Raw genomic sequence first — 21,736 nt, 5'->3', positions numbered from 1 at the left:
CACTGAAAACATGGGAAAAAGGCGATGAACATCTTGGCAAGAAATGTCCCATAAATTCCATACATTACATTCCAACATTGTAAGAAAATTATCAAAAAACAGCAACAAAAATGTCAATAATACTATATTTACATTTTTTATTACTTTATGTTAAAAATTATGTTACAGATTTTTTTCTGGTCATTCCTTTGTTTTTATTTGTACTTTTCTTTCACTTTTTGCTGATTTTTAGGTATTTTTTGTAACTTTATTTTATTTAGTTAGTTTTTTGCAAATCTCGTACAAATTTTTGGGTTTGCCCAGGTTTCAATGGGATAAAGGCTTTTTTCATGTTGTTACTGATTAGGCTCAGAGAGGAGCTGCACCCTTCATGTGATTCATGTATATTGTGTCTGTCTTTTCATTGTCAGGATGAAATGCAGGCGTCAAGTGAATCTCCTAAATTCTTCAGGTCCGCCTCTCCCCAGGCTCAGAACAGGCCGCCCAGGGAAAAGGAGCTCAGCCGGAAGCCTTCAGCCCGGCGGTTGCAGCCCGGCTCCAGTCTGCTTTTCACTGGCCCCACCCGGCTGCTCCAGGACTGCCTCCACAAGTCGCTGAAATCCCTCCCCACCATCAACCAGCCCTCACAAGCCTCCGCCCACCACACCTGCACTGGTGCCACCCACCACACCTCCCTCAATGCACTCCATCATACCTGCCAGAGTTCCCCTCAGCTCTCTGACTCTGAACACCACAACTACCCCCATTTCGCTCATCACTTCCACCCCCATGCTGCCCACAGCCGGCCCAGTTCGGGACACCACACCTGCCCAGGCTTCCTGCACCACCGGGACTCCGCCAAGCCAGAGGTGTCTATCAAGCTCGCCTGCAGATCCAGCTCCTATGAAAAGTCCTGCATCTTGTCAAAGTCTGCATCCTCCTCCAAAGCGGCATCTCCCATACCGTCCCCTCATCTGTCACCCCATCCCTCGCCATGTCCCTCTCCATGCCCCTCGCTCATCACACCTGCTGCTCCACCCTGTAGTCCTGACCAGCCCTGCTCACCTGCCCTCACACAGAAAGTCATGATAACAGACATGAACCGGCTGTCTGCGGACTCCAGACCACAGCAAAGAGGTAAACAATACTGAGTCTGTGTCAGTGTGTGTGTGTGAGTGGCTTTGTGTGTTGTCTCTGTGTGCAGAAAAATATCTCATATATGGATCAACAAATGGGCAAAATTATTATTTGTTACAATTAACCAAAACAACATTGCTGATGTAATTTAATTAAGTAACATGTCTGTTGGTAGAAAAAATGGACCATTTGGCTGCTGTATTATTGATTTACTTATGGTGTTAATTTTCAAATATACCACATTCAGCATTTCAAATAACAATAATCTTTATCAGTTACTTTTGAATTCTGCATGATGTTAAATGACACTAGCACCAGAGTTTCTCTTTTTAACAGATATTTTTATTATTAGTAGTAGTATTATTCTTAATACTAAAGATGCTCTTCTTTTAACACAAGATGCTGTTCATAGATGCTGTTAATAGATGTTTAGTTACTTCCAGTTAAACTCAACATTCCCTACAGAGGGTTTATAGTGTTTTTTTGTCATTTTTTCCCCTTTTATTATAGAGCAGACACTGCAGTACAATGTCTTAAATGAATTTCTTCAAATTTGGCAAAAATGTCCACATGGACTCACGGATAAACTTACTAAAATTTGGTGGTCATAGGTCATGGTCACTGTGAGCTTGGGTCCATGTCAAGAAGGCCTTCTTCAAATCTGGCACAAACGCCCACTTGAACTCAAGAATGAAGTGATTCAAATTTGGTGGTTGAAGGTTAAAGGTCAAGGTCACAGCCACCTCCTCTGTCTTATTCTAATGAAAAGGATATCTTAAGAACACCTTGAGGGAATTAACTCAAATTTGGCACAAACATTACTATGACCTCCCAAAACATGTTTTTGGCGATAGCAAGAATTCATATGCTTATTATAACGAAATTTCACACAATTGTGTAATAGAAAAAAATGATGAAGTGATGACATTATGTGTTAAAAGGTCAAAGGTAAACTTTGCTGCAATATCATAATTTTTTGCAAAAAACACTTTTATGGCAATTACTTAATGCTGTAAGTCAGGAACAGAAGAGAAGACGTTCAGTCAGATACTGAATTGGTGCGACTAATCTTGAACCTGTGCTAATTGTAAAGATCTTCTGTGCTGCTTGGAGGAAAATGTGTGTGAAGCATCATGATTGTAAACTGTAACTGTAACTTGAGTGATTCGCACAGGCACAAAATGGCAAAGCTGTAATTCCAGTTTGGATTATGTGTTGCCTGTTACTGTGTACACAACTTCACAGGAGCTATTTGCCTTTTTTTTCTGAAAGTGACGTTAGACCAAAAGTCATAATGAGTACATGAAAACAGTAAAGATAAGATATGACAACTTTAGAGACAGGCTAAAAGGTAAGAAATAATCTAGTCTTGAAAAAAAGAGCTTTATACAATATACTGAATACATTAAATTACTTTATAAAAGAACTGAGCCAAAAAAACAAGGAGCAGACTAGATTGAATAAGGATTGAATTAACATTAACGGCAAACAGCTCCATCAGCCACAAGAGCAGTTTGGAGAAGTGTATACTATCATGCTAAAATATTATGAAAATCATATAAAAATGTAATTAAATATATGTTTAGAAAAAGTTCTCTTTGCAGCTGAGGTAAATAAACTCCACTATCTGAGAACAGACAGTACCACTGTTGCTGTATGTATTCACTCATAGTTTACTAACATTAGTGTCTCTTCCAGGGGCCACGCTGTCCCAGCTATCAGACAGTGGCCAGACTCTGAGCGAGGACAGTGGTGTGGATATAGCCGAGGCAGGAGGCCTCAGTAAGGACGGCAGCCCTCGACCTAGCAAGAACCAGCAGGGCCATCTGGAGCAGCCAGGGGCCCATGCACCTCCTGCAGGCTCCACCAGACAAGTAAGGGTTTCACACTGTCATAAATATCTACTTCAAAGAATCACTAGATCCACAGTGTTGACTGTTTATTGTTTATTCTTAACAAGTCCAGATTGTCCTGTCCCAAGGTGACTTACTGTGTAAACCCAACCAGTAAAACTGCACTTCCTCTCCTGGCCACTTGAGGCTGGCTACACAGAATGCGTCAAAATCCACAGTGTATGCAACCTATTGGATTGCAGGGGTGCTAGCTGTTACAACAAAACAAACCCAAGCAACACTGTCTTCACAAACAGAGCAATATTTATATAGATCTCTTAATAGGATTCTATTCACTCAAAATCCGCAGGATGAGATGCATGGAAAAAGCTGTTAACAGTTCGTAGCTTTCTCTCGTAACTTCTTTGTCTTGTCCTTTCAGCCAAGTTTCTACAATGGGGGGACACTTAATAATAGGGCCAAATTTACTATTTAGAATCATGAAGAACAAGCAGGCTAAATGACATCTGTCTATCTGTACCTCCATCCTGTTCCAGCATTACAGACAGCACCACACCAACACCAGCCTGTGTCATCATTTCACCAACTAACAGCAAAAATGTTCACTTTCTTGTGTGGCTTAAAGTAATCAGACGGCAAATATGTGTAGACACCAAACAAACATTAAACCACATAACAGCATACATTTAATTAATTATGTCATCGTCACCCTCTAAATCAGTAATCAACACAGACATAGCAGAGAGTAACAATAAAAATTCCTTCCTACCTTCAATGCTTATTTTTCCAAAAACAGCCTATAAAACATCCATTGTGCCCTTGGCCTCCTTTACCCTGCTTGTTTCCTTACTCCACATGTCTCAGGCAGTTCTATGCACTTTTACAGTCCGCGACCTCTGACTTTGGCCTGCTTCGAGTCCAACTCGCTGGCAAGTTTGAAGAAAATCTATTTTAGGCTATTTTAATTCAAACCGCTATTTCAAATCACGTCAGCTCACACAACGTGCACAAAATTCCCAAACTCTGCACGCTGTGTGACCTCAAGTGCCTCTCTCTCTCTCTCATTTGATTTCAATTGGAAATAGAGACTAACAAGACAGATAATATTAAATATTAGACAAAAATGTATTTACATATTTCATTCTAACAAAGAAGGTGCTGTATCAAGATGCAGGATCCATCCTTGCAGGGGACAAGCTCTGGCCTTAGGGTATTCTTACCTTCTCATCCAAATATGCTCAATTCTAGCTAAAAAACAACCAAATAAGCAAACAACAACAAAACAAAACCCAACAAAATGATGATGACCACAATGCTAAACTTCAGGCCTCAAACCAACGTGTGACATCAAACCCAGTTACTTATCACTTTGTGACTTCTTCTGTTTGGGACACTACCCTGCATCCAATCAAATCAAGAGATGAAGAAACAAGAAAAATGAAAAAGTAACACTCTGTTTCAGCTCATCTGTCTGAGGGAAAAGTCTGAGTTGTAGAAAATCTGTCACATCCAAGTCAGACAACATGTCAAGAATCTGTCAATTAAATGTATTTCTTTCACTGTAAATCTGTATACTACAAAGAAGATGAATAAGAGCCTTATTTTGCGGACCTAGAGAATGTTAATTTTTTTTTATACCCAAAGAGTTTTATTCTTTTAAGTGTTCTCAGTTCTGAAACAGAAAATGTCTTTATATACTTTGAACATTCCCCTGGATGCTCTCGGTGTCAGCTAGAACTTTTCTCACCATTCATTATTTATGGAGCAGCTCCACACTTTATACCCTCTGATATGACAAATTTGAGCTTTAGCACTCTAGTTTTTGGATTTAGGAGACTGTTGTTCGTGTTTACCAATATTTTTGGACTGTATGTATGAATTCTGAAAATGGGCAGTTATCCTTTATGTTTTTGATATGGCATGGTCAGTTCTTATTATTTAATGTATCATAACAATAACAGTAATATGAAGAATAAAATAATGAATTTAAAAATATATTAATCAATGTAAAAAGTAAATGTATAAAATAGATTGAACTGGAAAAAAAGCAAATTGAGTAAAATAATTCAGTTTGCTTCCAGTGCACAAAAGTTTCACTGAGACATCTGGGATAATCCAAATCAAATTAGATCATGCAAGCAACAATAGAAAATAAATAGGAGAAATCGGTACAAACTCAAAAACATTAAAAGCAGATTATAAAAGTGATTTATGGCACAGATGTTTAAGCACCGAGGCCCCAGCACAGCAATATTTTGGCGGTGGCTAAATTCAGATCATAAAAACTTGTGAGTAAGAAGCCTCAGCTTTGTTTTCTGGGTGGGCACAGAGTCATTTGTCATAGTTCATTTGCTGAGTAGGACAAACTGTCTCTATAACTGTTTCAGTGCACACATTTAATCTTTAAAAATTGTCCTTGTCATGAAAAACAGCACTGTTTATCCACACGATAAACTGTAACTCTTGCATGATTTAATAATATTTCCTCAAGTTATAAACAGATTAGATAACCAGACGGGTGGCATTAATCATCACAAGTCAGATCAACTTTCTATAGGTCTTCTCTAGGTCTATACACAAGTGCTATTTTATGTGGCAGGCCTGCAAACTCATGGGATGACAAAAAAAAGCCCTGTGGAAGAGTTTTCTCTTCTGAAAACTTTATCTTATCTGATTAAAGAGGTGATAAGAAAGTGCTCCATATAAGAAAGTGTTCCTTTGGAGGCATAATTTGCAGTTGAAAAAAGGTAATCAGTTGCAATATGTCCCAATCTATGTTTGAAAATATCACAATAACATTGTATTGTGACATTAGTTTTGTGATAATATTATATCGTGTGACCTTGGGTGATTCCCACCCCTTGTTATAGTGTATTCACACTGAAAAATTGATAAAATGAGGTGTAGTCAAGTATAGACAGTCTGCATACCAAATTCAGTTGTGTGGTCAATGGATACAGTCCTCCTACAATGCAATACACAAAGTAAATGGAGGATTTTTTTACAGCTGCAGAGACATAAAACAAGTCGCAGGTGCTGATGAAATTGAAATTTAACTGGTAGTGACATTCTAAAATTGTTGTTGATGGAGTACACATGTAAGGTGACAGAAATAGTTGAACTGTGAGGAGTTAAGTTAAATCCATGCCTGCTTTCAAATCTTCACACACCTGACAAGCTGTTCTCATGTGTTTGTACGTATACCTACAAAAAATGTATGCACCAAAATGTGTATGTAACCCACATTACGCCAGTATTTTTTGTATAACCCAAATATTTGGGAAGGCCACAATCACATGACCAATGCGCTGACAGGTGTAAAGAAGGATGTCGTCCACATAAAGAGTCACGTTGGTGTGGTGGATGGGTCACAAACAGAGGACTTTCCCCCACGAAACTTTGAGTTATCTAAAGACCCTTTGTCACTATGATTCTTTTGCTGAACCTAACCAAAGTTACTTTCCTGGACTAAAACTAACCTGTTATTTTACGTGAAGTATGTATCATCATTTTTGGTGCACTGTTTTATTAGACAGTGTATCTCACACTGTGTAACTCCCAATTTTGACCAAAGGTGATGAGTTTCTAGGTCTGACCTATTGTACATCTACAAAGTTTTGCAATCGTGACAGTATAAAGTTCGACCTTGCTCTCAGTTGCTCTTGCTTCTAACTCTTGTGTCCCAGCAGACTGGCTCACCGGTCCCAGTGCCCACTGCTACCTTGGTACGAGTCGTGAAAAATGCCAACACCCTTGGTATCGCTATAGAGGGGGGAGCCAACACTCGTCAACCTTTGCCACGCATAGTCACCATTCAGGTGAGATAACAGTACAATATGGATTGGTTGATTTATGGTTTGGAGCCATTGTTAAATTCCAAGAGTGTGAGTGACTGTTTTGTGTTCAGAATCCTTAAATACTAGTGTACATGACTTGAATAGAAATCGATGCAGAGCAAATATTCACTCCAGTGCATTAACAGTGTCCTTTCTGCTTTAAAAGAAAATCTGTCTTCATTCAGCATCTGATTATAAGATTGCATTTGTTTGGCACAGTCAGCATTGTTATGCAGTGCACAAATACTCCTCTTGATAGTTCTCTGCAACACCTTTCACATTCTGTTAAGTCCAAAAATGTACAAAGACAGCAAAGCAGTACATTTCCATAAGAAAAGTGTTCTATATGGGCTTAGAGTAAAAGGTGATAACATCAGCCACAATCACTGCATGAGTTATAGCCTCGGGGACCTCAGCAGTAACCACCCCCCCCCCCGCACACACACACCTCCAACCCAGCTCTTTTGTAAATGGGGCTTGAGGAATTTGCTTGTCGGCACAGTGATTTTCATAACAATGATTCCTTTCACCTGCCTTTGTGAGTCTCAGACAGTGGATGACATTGACTGTCACTCAGTATGCCGATGACCCTCACAGTCATTTAGCAGCTTGTCAAACACAACATCCTCTATAATCAGCATGACATTGCATATTCAGGTGATTATATTCCTGTGAAATCAAGGGGCTGTAATCTAATTACACTCACATTCTGAGAGGTTGCACACAGTCATCGGAGTCACTGTCGTTGTAGAAATAGACTATAGTGTATGACTTAATTAAAATTGGTTTATCTATTTTTAGCCTTTTTTAAAGCAAGCTTGGCAGACAAAGGAGTTGAAAGAGTTGGCAGTTGGCTTGGAGGTGAAGACCTTTATAATACCGACACATGGTCCAACAGAAATGAAACCTGCTCTGTAAATCACATTTGGTGATATGACAGGTCATCAGTTCATTGAGAGAGTACTCCACACATTATCATGGTAGTCCAATAGCATTGTCAGACCCAACGATTGACAATTTCTGTAAAAGGTGTCAATATTAGTGGAGCAGAACCAGAGATGTCATCATTTGTATTCCATGCATTCTTGCTCCTGGCTATGTAAAAACCTGGTTCCTACATTACCCATAATGCAACATAGTCAGTTCAGTCAGAAATTCCAGTGACATCCCTTGAGGCAATTTATCAGACTTCAAAAAGCTCCCTTTTGTCATGGGTGGTGAACAAAGGTAACAAGGGAAGTACCTCAATGCAGACAAATCAGGCAGATGGAATCAGTTCTCTGATTTAATGGAGAAGATACATAAGCTTATGGAGTGACAAGGGACTCAATCAAATTGAGGAAGCCAACAGCAAAAAACCCAAAAATTGGTGGCCTGGACAGCCAAGGAGTAGGAGACCACAAGCAGATGCTGTGGGAACTGGATGTAGGTGGCACAGGAGACCTCAGTTGGATGACCTGGGGGCTTGGCGGAGAGGTCCAGTGGAGATCTTTAGGGACCAGCCGGACATTAGTGGAGGTAGACAACTGTAGGTTTGGATGAACCGGCAGGATGTTGGCGGAGATGGTCAATTGAGGCTCTGGACAATCTGTCAGTGGAGATGACCAACCAAGAGTGTGGATGTTCTGGCAGGGTTCAGGCTGGATATCAGCAAGGATGGCCAACTGGGGTTTACAAACACCATATATGATGCTAGAAGTTTGCTGAAATACTACTAAATAGTAGGGCTAGTTGGTGAACTACTGTAGCTGGCAAGCAAACAGAGTTGTCACCTGGGAATATGTAAGTGCCAGTCATTTGCTATACAGTAGCTCAATAACTGGCTTGCTATGTCAGTCAGATCAAAAAGTTTATTAGCTGCTAATACTGGTATCAGTCAGTCAGATTGCGGGATGCAGTGTATGATCACAGACTGGAGCAGCATAAAGGGGGGCTTCATTGCAGTCCTATAGCACAGTCTCTTTGTAAAAGCAGTCACTGTGTCAAACATACACTGGCCCACCCACTCAAAGGCTTCACCCCCAAACTGAGGAAGCCACTTTGTGCCTTTTTAAGTATGTAAGTTTGTGAGTTTGTTCAGTTTGACTGTTTTTATGTTGAACTGATATGAAAATAATAAACACAACACAAAAAATAAAACCTGCTTACTGAGCTTCCTTGCTTACAGTGTGTGTGATAAGGCCTGGTTTTGCTTGGCTGGAACAGCTGGACAGTGCTGTGTGCAGTTTGACGCCTTCGGAAACATCCTCTGCGTTGACATGTGGTTTCGATGCCTGACCAAAAAGAAAAACAATGGCTGCGTTTGGAAATCAAATGTACTTGGCATCAAAATTTGGTCCAGTTTCCAGCACTCACTCGTGCACAAAGATTTCTCTGACTCATGACAAATCTCTCACTGTCTTTAAGAGCTGACTAGTCTCTGTTTTCCTGTCCCTCCTTTGTTATGGTCAGAGATCCACAGAGATCCAAAATCTAGGCCACAGGTGTCCTTGCTAATCAGGAGCGGCTGGGTGCACCTGTGATGTTTCCATGTATAGGGAGGTTGGCTTTTCCCTGCTCAGCTGGTTGTGTGTCTCAAGAGAGTCAACCCCTTCAGTTGGCTTTCTGTGTTTTTTGTTTTAAGTGGAAGTCTGAGCTGAGTGTGTGTTGGAAATGTGATTCTTCATTTGCCCCCCCCCCAACTCAGTAACTCCCACTTTACTAGGGTGTAGGGATGATAGATAGGGCTGGAGTGGAGCACCCTGTAGCATTCCTCTCAAAAAACCAAGTCCTAGCCAGGTGTGCTACTCTACTGAGAGGGAGATGCTTGCTTTGGCACAGTGGGCTGTGTCCTCTCTCCGCACTTCCCTCCCAGATACACACACAACAACATGACAGCAAGTGTTAATGACAATGAAGAGTACATTCTCAAAAGAGGCACAGTCTTGTGTCTCATCAGTCGTTCAGAACTAGTTTAGTTTTGCGGCGTCAAACAAACCACTGTCCGCTGTAAAGTTTGTTTAAAGGCTGTTGCAACCAGAGGCATTTCAACATCTAAGACATAGGCGCGTAGCCGAGTGGGAGAAATGTGTCTCACTATGAGATGCACACACAGCAGGTATAAAGCAGCCTGCATCAGTGGAATTATTTTCTCATTGTGTCCCGTATGACAGGAAAGAGACCCACTGCAAAACTTCTACTCATGCAGTTGCGCTGCATATCGACCGATTTGTGTCCTTTCTGTGTGGATTTTGCATGTTCTCCCCCTATTTGCGGTTTCCTCTGGGTGCTTCGGTTTCCCCCACCCCCATCAAAAACATGTACATTAGGTTTATCCACCTGTCGGTGCTCCTGACCAAGGTGCCGGCAGAAGATATGACGTTGGTCCCCAAGTGCTGCTCAATGCTCCACAAGGACGAGTTACATGCAGAGAACAGTTTCACTGTACAATGTACATGTGACAGTAAAGAAATCCCACTTTACATTCATTTTGGGACCAGTTCTTTTGTTCGGGTTAGGGTTATTATATCATTTTGACAGAATCAGTGGCTGGCCACGTTTTGGAAACCAAAGGGTCCAATTTTGCTTTCGACCTCTTGTCCATGTGCAGTGTTTTCTTAGTTTCCCAAATTGTGACCTGCATCCTTCAGGTTTTGTATTGTGGGGAAACATAACTCCTTTGAAATATAAATGTCAAGTTTTAGCATAACTGAACTGTTGTGACTAAACTGAACACTGATGTTACCCGTCAGGGGGGCTTAAAACCTGTTAATGCGTTGAGGCTTTTCTAAGAAGCTGCCTATTAGGACCTCAGCCTTGTCCTCTAGTTATCGGAGCTGCTGCGTTGAAGCAACTCGGGATTAATGCCTTGCTCATAGGCATTTTAGTGATGCTTGTAGAGCAGCTGGAAGTGTGTCTGATTAATTGCCCTACTCAAGAGTTTCTTGGCCACACTGAAGCATTAAAATGCATTATTAGTGGCCTGCATGCCCTGCAGTGATGTCTTCAGCTGCTACTACAGCTGCGTAATTGAATGTCACAGCTAATAAACCTGTCCAGCTCCGAGGATTAAATTGAACCAGGCAACATTGGCAGATGTCCTGTTTGTCTTAAATGGAGGAAGGATCAATGAGTGAATGGATGGATTTATTAACCCTGCGGCTCTGTTGGGCTGCCCAGTAGAAGAAGGGCAAATGGTCATGTACTGTACACACCGAGACAGACACACACAGACCCTACTGTGCTGACAAATGACTCATCTCAGTCATCAAGTCAGATCCTCCACTTTCTTCAATAGCTGACAGATCTTTAAGATGTCAAGTATGAAAGCAAACCACCAGTTAAACGATATGACCTTCAGAATCCATCTGAAGTACAGGAATGAAAAAAAAATGTCTTTTTCAAGTAGGCAGTTGGAAGGACTGAGATTTATAGATTGCATTCACAATCCCAGTACTTAAAAGCTGCATTTATTGAATTGTTTTGGCCTTGAGTTTAGTGAAAGAAACTAAAAACACAACACAGATGTGGTCTGGAAACTTCAGGAATTAAACAGACGGGTCAACTGAGGTGCAGATGTGTGCAGCAGGAAAACAGCAGTGGGGAGAGCCAACAGGTTCTTATCCTAAATTGTCACATACCACTTTGCATACTCTCACGTCTACATATTACGCTCAAGGTATCCTTCTGCGTCTGCTGTTGACATTTCAGGATGCTGGGATGTCAGTAAAAGCACATGGTGGGATTATGCTACAAAAGCACATGTATAACTTTAGGCAACAAAAGCACATGGCAACCAACGCTGGGACGTCAATAAACGCACATGCTTAGGTTTAGGCAAAAAGGGCACATGGTAATATGTAAAAAAAAACATCACGTTCAAACAGGAAGCAAACACCGGACTTCCACATGAAAGTCCTGGGTTTTTTTGACCCATCCACAGCCCCAACAGTACCTGCAGTGTTTAAACTTGACGTCATCCAGCCACATATCATGTCATGCAGACGTGACTGCATGATATGCGACCACGTGTCAACTGACGCCGATGCTGCTGCTGCAGTTGCCATACGGCGGCGGATCATAACACTGCGGTTTTGTCCAGCCACATTCTCAGATGGAGTCCAGCAGCGTAAATGAAACAGCTTTTAAAGGCTTTTGATGTTGGGATCTTGTGCCAAAATCACTGCAAAAGCGGCGGTATTTGACAACTTCTTAATGAGAACAGGCTGGGAAAGAACACATTGTGCTTGCACAGTGCGCTGGGTGAGTTTGGTGAAAGGATGTTTGGGATGAACGCTGAGCTCAAGTTCACAAAGAGGAACCTTGTATATGTCTCCAGAGATTTGAGGTGTTGTAAGGTGTAGTGCAGTCCCATGCTGACTGCATCATCCACTGAGCTGTGTGCCCACGAGACAAACTGCAGGGGTCCAGCAGGTGCCTGCTGTGTTGTTCAGGGGGGCCAACACCAGTCTCTCAATTGATTTAAAGACCACAGACGTCAGAACGACGAGCCTGCTGTCATATTATCCACTGATGGAGCGTTTCTAAGGGAATGATTGTAGAGCATTTAAAGCAGGAGGAGACATCAGCTCCAGTAATCTGACAGACCCTCAGGCAGGAGGGAGACAGGCTGTGTGGGCCAGGTGCCTTCCTTGTCCCCTGTCTGTTAAAGAGCTGACACACATCAGCTTCACAGATCCTGAGTGCAGGTGGGGGGTTCATTGGAGAGGGGATGGCAGGGGGTGCAGGTGAATGTGTGATGTCTGAGTCACAGTGGGTTAAGGGTGTGAAGATGGGTTTGTCAAACCTGCACTGAAGCACATTTAGGTCATCCGCTAGTTGATGGTTCTCCACAGTGTGTGTGTGGGGAGGGGTGGGGGGTGGTCTCCTAGTCTTTATGGCTAAAATTCTAATTTATTGCTTCACTGTAATTGTTAATAATGCCTTTCTTTGACTATGGTGACATTATAAATATGCATGCTTCACCCACCACTTTGATGCTGCTTCATGCCGTGTATCATAGTGCTTTGCATTTTATAACTGGTGATGGGTATCTTACTCACCACAGCTTATTATACAAAAAAGTTGGTTGGCCCTCTCTCTCAGCTCGTAGGGAACCGCACTGCCTCTTGTTTATCTCTAAAGCGCTCTGTGGCAAGCAACCGCCATATTTGTCCTCACTACTAAATTTTAGAAATATAAATTATCAAACATGTTCAGACACTCACATCAGACTGTGGGTTCCTTGCATGAATTCAGAGTTAAGACAAACTGCTTTCTGTTTGTACGTCCCTAATAAATAGAACAGGCTCCAGGACTCACTTAAACTACACAAACTAGTCCCCACATAGAAACATTCAGAGCTCTGCTAGAAGATATTTCGTACAAATTGTACAAATATGTTTTGATTAGTCTTTTAAATGTTATGTTTGTATGCATGTGTGTATGTAAATATGTTTGTATGTTTGTATGTATGTACACATGTAAGCATGTTTATACCTGTCTAAGTTTGTAACGATTTTGTAATGATGTTATCTTGTTTACAGGGCATCCTTGCAAATGAGAGCTTGTTCTCAAGGGCCCTCCCTGTCTAAATAAAGAAAATATATGTGCATATGACAGCAAAGAACTCAAACTTTACTATACCAGTTTAATCAAGGATAAATACTCAGAAATGTATATTCCAGTATTTCCTACAAATTCTCAGCAAAAATGACTTAAATACCTGCAATAACAGAGTTTTGAGCATTCAGGAGTGTGTATGTTCATGGATTAAAGTCAGTCAAAAGTACTTAAAAAAGATATTCTCCAAATCTGACATTGACATGCATTACAGTAATATAACTGGGTCTTTTCAGCTGCAGTGGTTTCTTCCATCTACTTTTTATGCTGAAATAGCAGCTGGACTGTATCTAAGCTCAATTTAGAATAGGTGTGCATGAAACAGAGGCAATAATCTGTAAACGAAAACCATGTAGAGCTGGTTTAATCATGCAGGCCTCCATCACCAAGCCAGAGTGCAGAGGAGCGTTAAACAAGCAGGCCTGTTGCCAAGATTTTAGAAATACTGAGGTCATGAGTCCAGAACTATAGATTCTGTATATTTTTATTTCTCCATACAGATATTTAAATGTTGGTTTAACACCTTATGTAACAGAATTCTGATGGAAAAATGCTGCATTCATTTTTTGCCATTATTTTGGCCCTATTCAAGCAAATAAACCCTAGAAATTTAGTACGAAAATTATATATTAAAAACTTGAAAAATCAAATGAAAAATTCTGCCACTACCCTGCCTTTAAAGGAAAAAAAATTATCGGTATAGCACTTCTTAAAGGTTGTGTTTGTAACTTAAGAAAGGCAGTTGATTAAGTCAAAAGGTGTCATTCCCAGGTCATCAAATACTCTTGTTTTGGGTTGGCAGTCAGACTGAACCACCAACCCAAAGCGTACAGCACTTTTGAAACACACAATTACAAATGTTTTTAAATACTGACAAAATTAGCCACACATAAATAAACTGCAAATGCACAGTCACCTTTGGATTTAAAATAAGGACAAAGAACATATCAAAGACCTTTAGCGTAAGATTATTTAACAGCTAGAATAGAGGCTCACAACTCCACTATATATGCAGAGACCACACCATGCAAGGCCTAGTATTTAATTTGTTAAATTTTAAAACAAACTCTGCGTTTTAATTGAAGCCAATGAAGGCCAGAATTGGGTTGCTGATGGTCTGATTAAGGTGTGCGCTAAGGGGTTCCAAGACTGAATGAGTTCAGTAATATGGGGTTCAAATGTTTGTCTATACCGAGATTCTCAAAGGTGGTTTTCAAGTTAATAGTAATGGGAATTATAAAGTGACTGAACTGCTTAGTAAAATAATTGAAACCGATCAAAAAGGTCTCAGAGAAGTAGCTGTGTGTTGTCAGCATAGCGATGGTAAAATAGTCAGTGGGAGGGCTTAAGCAGATTGCCCAGAGAGAGACTATATTATGAATCTGTCACTAGATGGACCTATCTTCCTAATTGTTGTCTTATTAAATTATTGTCTGTCTTCCCTTCTCCCCCTGTTCATGTCCCTGTTGACAGAAAGGAGGCTCAGCTCATAACAGCGGTCAGCTGAAGGTGGGTCATGTCATCCTGGAGGTCAACGGCATTCCCCTGAGAGGACGGGAGCACAAAGATGCTGCCCAGATCATAGCTGAGGCTTTCAAGACCAAGGAGAAGGACTACATCGACTTCCTGGTAGTTGAGCCAGGACTCTAATATGAAGACTTTGCACTTGATGCAGGTTGGCTGAAGAGGACACCTTTGAGGGAACCATATGAACTTCACATGAAGTATCCAATAATCATGGCCCTCATTTTGTTTTCAGGGAAAGGATTCATGGAAAGATATTTGTTGATTGCACTCTATCGAGATTTGCACAATTTAAATCTAGAAAAGGATATTTCATTAATATTTGCCATGAAAGTAAAAGGTGCATCAAATGTTATTTGTTTCTGTTTCATTCGTTTCCAGACCCTTAAACCCCGCACCAGGAGGGCCAGGTTAGTACTGATTTATCAAAAACAGCCAATTATGTCACAGTCAGCAAGTCAGTCTTCAAGTGTCTTGCTTTTTTTTTTTTTGTTCTTGTGACAATTTGGGGAAGCAGAGCAGCTCTGGAGGCAGATGTAGCTCTTAAAAGATAAACTGATCAACAACAAGGATTTTGTCTTTTTCATTTTCATTTAAAAGAATGTACTCTCAAAGTTAAATACTCTGATATTTCAGTATGAAGACAAACAAAAGCAAAGCAGTCAAAGTAAAAAGCAAAAAAACTTGACCACACATGTTAAAAATGAACAAAATGTTTAGCCAGATTAGCTAATACTTCATACAGAGGTAAAAACAAAAGTGAGGACATTCAAAATAAAAGTAACTTCAGAAGAAAAGTGCACTCGATAGTGTGCATTTATTCACCAGTCGGCTACAGCCAATCTAGGCAATGCATGTGGTGCAGCTGACTCCCTTTCATCAATCACTTGATCTATAAGTTGAATGAGCCACTTGAGGTCAGCTGATGTAGCTGCGATGTGAGCTGACCTTGACACCACGGCCTGCCTTAACTAACGCTATACTAATGTTTTGAGCCACGATGGCCAAAATGTAACCTGCCATAGAGCAGGTAAGGCTGCTTGTCTTTAATTGTGGCCCCTACCTGATTGACTAAGAAGATTGAGGAGTCAGCAGTCAATGGCAGTTTAAAACTGTCTATAAAAACGGGTTTTTCAACAATTGTGAATTGCTGTAACCCACGAGAACCTTGAATGTACAGTAATAAATGTGCCACAAAATATAAATCTGATAGGTCCAGTATTATGCAAAATTGGCTGTGGACAGACAGATTGACACACGACTGAACGCATGATCCCTAGCTAAGATAAAAATCCATCATTGCACTGGAACCAGTTGTGCACACTGTTAGTGATATTTTAAGTGTGTTCACTTTTGGTTTTACCTCTAAATAAAGCAGTAGTAAATCTAGCTAACCTAGACTGTAAATAACCTGTCTACAAACCTCATCACAAATCTTTCTTGTGTTCCTTTCACATATCTTTTGATGGAACTACATCCTAAGGTCTTTTATTTAGATAAATTTGACCTCAACTGGCAGAGAAGAAATTATTTTTTACATAATTAGGTGCAGTGGTCAAAGTATAAATAAAAATATCAAGTAAATGACTATGGAAATTCAGCAGATTTGATGAAGATAAAAGTGTGCCTACTGTATGTGCTTGTTCAGTTATCAAAAGTATAAGATTCCATAATTCTAGCTTCCCTCTCTTATTGCTTACCTTTTCATTGAGGTTTGGTCAAACACTGATTAGACAAGATAAGAGACAACTGAAATCCGGACACCTGACCAACCATCAGTTCTTAATAAGCATATCATGGCAAATTGACAAAATCATAGTATTTGTCATCATTTAAGCCTTAAAAGAAGAGTTTATAAGAGGACTTAATGAGTTGAAGCCTTTAATACTTTAATCGACTACTACTTTAATTGACAAGATCAAACCATATCAAACAGATAACACTAGCAGCTCCATCACATTGACCAAAATGGTGCTTTTATTTTTAAAGCATATCAGTGTGTAACCCATCACTGTCATTTTTAAGATGTCCATTTTGTAACATTGTTTCATTATTTCAGAAAGATTGCCATATGTACTTCAATAGCTATAACACAAATGTAAATGGTATGATAGTTTGTATATAATGTAGATTGAAATTGCTCTACACAACTTTTTATAATATTGAATAGTTTACAGTAGGAGAGAATTTATTATTTCCCAATATTATAATACTACTTTACATCATACATATTTTTGTTCACATCTTCCCCATATAACTTGTAGTGCAGAATGTGGCATGTTCTATATGAAACCACGTCCATACATTGGCATGGTGGAGATCAATGAAGGTCCTAAATGAATAAGTATGTCCCGCACTCTGTGGGATGCTGATGAGGACTGAGACTCAGTAGTGATGGATCGGTAAACTGCTAATACACTAATACAGCAAACACTGATCAGGTTGGAGTATCCTGTCATAATTAAGTGTGCACACACACCTTGTGGAACAGAGCTCATATGATAATGGTTAATGTTTTAAAAACGTTCTTAAGGTTATGCAGCAAATAAGTAAGTATATTCCTAAGGTACACTGATGTATCTTGGGTAGTCTTACATATGTTTCGTTGTTGAAATAACTACATTTTCTTTTGGTTTCACCTGGGACACAAACACCAATTGTTGGAAGTCCTGTGTAAGCTGAATTCCTTGCTTTTTATACTACGTCACCTGAATTCATCCTTTGCTCTGCTAATAATTGCTACGGCCACAGAGATAAAAAAAAATAAAAATAAAAATGAAAAAAATGTTTAAAAAAAATGTAAATGTGAATCATAATTGCTACCTGTAAAAAATGTGGTCATAAAAACAGCCTTTCAACAGATTAGCATGGTTGAATGGTTGAATTTTTTAATCTAAAATTAATAAGCTGCTGAAATATTACAAACACAATATAAACTATCTGCAGATTATCCCCAAAAGTGTTACCCAAATTTATGACCCAGAAAAAAAAAGTAAAAAACTGTAGAGGTAAAGTTTACCATGCAGAATAAATGACTACTTCCAGCAAGAAGATGCTATTGCTTGTATTATGGGAAATGTAGAAGGCTAAAGGTCAAACCCATTATTTCTACTCATTATGATCTACAGAATAACTTTATTTCATAATCAATTTTTAATTTTACTTACTGACACCCAAATCAATGTGCCGCAGCTTATTTACCAGAAGCATGTTGGTGCTGACAGCAGAGGGTTGTTAACTGCAGTGGGTCTTAACCTCTGCTGTAGAAAAGAGCAGAACAGTCAGTCGTATATGTGGCTTTCATTCAGCCTGTTTCTTCCAAAGCGTTTACTTGTTCAATACAGCTGAGACAATTTTTAGTTGCGTTTCATAACCACATTCCAAAGTAATACAGTAGAACCAAGTCATTCAAAATGAGACATTAGTACAGTAGTAAATGCTTTGAAAAATGTATTTTGGGCAGATTCTATTTATGATGGTTATATTATATTTTTGTAATCTAATGACATAATCCCTCTACAGTGAGATAATAGCGATTAGTAGAGAGATGTAGGAGTTTAGTGATAACATGTATGACTAATGCAGCACTGAAGTGTCTGGATTCGAGGGTATTGTCGGGGAGAATATTGTGCTATTTTAACAGTGTGTAAATGAGACTATGTTTTTATTTATTTTTTGTTTTTGTGAATGCCAACTGTTCGAAATTCATATGTCTTGTACAGGAAAGGTTGCACATAGGTTTATAGAGATGTAAATACAGTAAATGAAGAGAGGTTAGAAAATTTTATTTAATACAATTACGTAACCCCTTTGTGGCTGATGTAACTGCTAACATCTCTTGTGTGTTTCCCTTTTCATATGCTATCACAGCTGTCCCACCACAGAACTATCCTCCTGAACAAGTCACTTATTCTTGTATGGGTTTGTGCAATCTTTATTTATTTTTTTTTAAATGGCAAAAAGATATAGGCTACTTCCAAATATTCCACAAACAGTTCCTGAAGACACAATAAAAACAAGTCTGCTAAAACTAAAATGGTCATGTTATGTTGCATTTTTGGTGTCAAGAAATAAGATGAGAAGGAGTTGTTGGGAGTTTTATACATCCACTCTGGCGATAACTGTGGCCAGAGGCATTCTGTTTTCAGGTTGTCTGTCTGTCCATCCTCACATATGTTAATCCATCCTGTTGTCATGAATGTGACAAAAGAGACCTTGAGGGATTTTTTTTTTTATCAAATTTTGCAGAAATGTCCATTTGGACTTAACAATTAACTGATTATATTTTGGTGGTTAAAGGTCAAGATCACATCTGTGCGTCTGTGTTATTCTTGTGAATACACCACTCATGAAAAAAGTGCTTAAAAAACGTGTTAGGCCTAAAGAGCACTTTGGATTCAAAAAGAAAAAAAATGATGCTATGTATAGATTAACGCATGGTTTAATACAGGTATAATTCAGCCCTGTATGGGTTTGGTGCAGATTCTCATCACTCTTTGATGGTGCTCTAGGCCTTAGGTCACAATACCAAAAGGCACCTACACGTTCGCATGACATGCCACTGGGCAGCATCAGGTGAGAACACAGCTGGACAGAACCGGTGTTAATATACGCTGTCAGACGTCGGGACAGCACCTGCCACATCCACATGATGCACGCACGGGCGGTGTCACTTCAGAACGCTGCTTGACGTTACCCGTCGTGCATGTGGAACGCGGAAGGATGTCGTCAGATTGAAATATTGCCAGCATCAATGTAAAAAGCAGTGTAAGGGTGCTTTTTGGGTGGGTGAGAGGGGCGATGGATGGGTCCCTCAAACGCAATGGTGGGATTCTAGTGTTTACTTCCTGTCTGAAGTGCTGTTTTTTTACACTCCTTACCATGTACCTCCATGCCCTAAACCTAACCATACATGCCACATGCTCATTTTGTTGACGTTCTGTCATCGGCTGTCATATATTTGTGTTGTCTAAACATAACTATGCACCACGTCAAAAATGTACACAGCAGAAGGAGATGGATACTTAAAACGTTATATATAGACATGGAAGTCAACTGTAAAGCAGTAACATGCCCACATGGGATGAGAATGTGTTGACAGTACCTACACGGACAAATTCAGAAAACCAGGTTGTGGACCAGAGACAGAATTAGACTTCCATAACCTCTATTTTATCCTATTCACAGTAACCTTTGTGCAAATAAGAATGGTTACTGTAGTGTGGAGTGGTTCTGGAGGCAGAGTGAAAAGCTGGAAAGTTCAGTTCCCCAGTGAAGATGTAAAGTGCAAGCAAATGCCTCAGAAAACCTCCAGCCTCCACAATGCCCAGAACAGAGGAGCCACAGAAACCCCTGCTGATTTGCATCTGTCACGGTTCACAAACAGAAGCTGCAGCTTGGTGGAAAACATCCAATTAGTGTTGAATTGTGAGGCCCTTGGCATTGCCATTAATGTAATTAATTGACACATGAAACAAAACACTGTCTGCTGGATCCCTCTGGCCGAGATATTAACAAGGTGCCGGCAGCTCAGTCTGTGGGGTCTTGGCTTTGAAACTAGAGGGTGGCCCAGTTCAAGTCCCCATAAAGACCAAGTGTGGAGTGTAGACTTGCAGCTAAAGAGGCAGTTGGAGCAATGCTTCAATCTCCTCAAACTGCTCCAGCGACGCTGCACTATAGCTGACCCTGCCTTAGATAAATGCATGCGTGTGGTGTGTCTAATGCACGAAAAAGGAATTTAACTGCCAAATACTTTGTGTGGATTGACAAGTAGATTAAATTCAAATTAATCTGAAAACCCATGTTGTGTTCCTCTTCAGCAGTTTTAGTGGAGATTAGAGCAATTTCAAAATTCTTTTGGGCAAATAGAAAGGTAATCTAGATCCTGAAAGTGCTTTTTGTGGTGCACAGGTGCAGTTAAAGATTTGGAGCAGGGACTCTCAGTATTCACCCACTCATTCATTCAGTTTGTCTGTTTTTCTTTCATGTTCACTAACTTTCTTGTCATTTCAGATCTAGCCAATTCCTCCTACTCTCAGGTTATATGTTTCCTGACAGTTTCACTACCTGAGCCACTAACTCACTCACCAGCTTCCCATTTCCACTGATTACCCCAGTAGTATTTACCGGCCCACTTCCACCTGCTCTGTGTCACACTGTCTTTTGTATCAGCTAAACTGTCCAGCAGTCCATTGCCTAATCTAGCCTGTATGTAACCCAGGCCTCCAGGATGACATACATACATACATACATACATAGTAACTGTATTAACCCCAAAGGGGAATACAAGGTTTCCAGTAGCTCAGTACCTTGTTGTAAAGACATAAAAACAGGAGAGGAAAAAACAACAAATGATAAAAAAGGTATAAAAATGTAAAAACGATATAAAAGAATAAATATGAAAACCCCAAGAATAAAAGAGCCATTTAATGGGTATTAAAATGCAGAATAAAAACCATGTGATGTTTGTGACAAAATGGATAAATGATAATAAATATTCTACTGTTTTAAATGCACAGTGTGCACAACCTGAATGAAAAGATAAAAGTGCAAATGGAGCACCTGTGTGAGTTAAATAAATAAATAGTATGTTTTTGCATCACGTGCATGATCCTCCTCCCTAATCCCCCACGGTTAATGGGAGAGAGATGTCTGTAAATCAGTAGATACTTTTATTGTGAGTATCAAATCGCACTCTAAATGACTCATTTCACTATCAAGATTTAATCCATTCATATCGATAACATTTGGAAAGTCTAGAAGAGCTGCAAGATTTAAATTTTTGATCACCATTTAAGCTACCTAAGC

The 21,736-nt window shown here is 39.9% G+C and overlaps 1 protein-coding gene across 2 annotated transcripts in view; it reads left to right on the top strand.

Moving 5' to 3' along the window:
- Window positions 1-19,246, top strand: part of whrnb (whirlin b) — a 121,277-nt gene extending 102,031 nt beyond the window's left edge. Inside the window, exons 9-12 of one of the 2 annotated variants that reach the window (XM_042487529.2) lie at window positions 411-1,116; window positions 2,815-2,990; window positions 6,656-6,787; window positions 14,879-19,246. In XM_042487529.2, coding sequence (XP_042343463.1) covers window positions 411-1,116; window positions 2,815-2,990; window positions 6,656-6,787; window positions 14,879-15,055 — 1,191 coding nt within the window. In that variant the 3' untranslated portion in view covers window positions 15,056-19,246. The remainder of the gene's footprint in view (window positions 1-410; window positions 1,117-2,814; window positions 2,991-6,655; window positions 6,788-14,878) is intronic. The other variant, XM_088077188.1, reaches the window with a different exon arrangement.
- The last annotated feature ends 2,490 nt before the right edge of the window (window positions 19,247-21,736 follow it).

Source organism: Plectropomus leopardus, chromosome 4 (assembly GCF_026936395.1).
Source record: "Plectropomus leopardus strain MGB_pleo_1.0 chromosome 4, ASM2693639v1, whole genome shotgun sequence".
In the NCBI taxonomy this organism is placed as follows: domain Eukaryota; kingdom Metazoa; phylum Chordata; class Actinopteri; order Perciformes; family Serranidae; genus Plectropomus; species Plectropomus leopardus.
The sequence above is the reverse complement of the archived record's forward strand: the minus strand, read 5'-3'. Positions and strand labels throughout refer to the sequence as shown.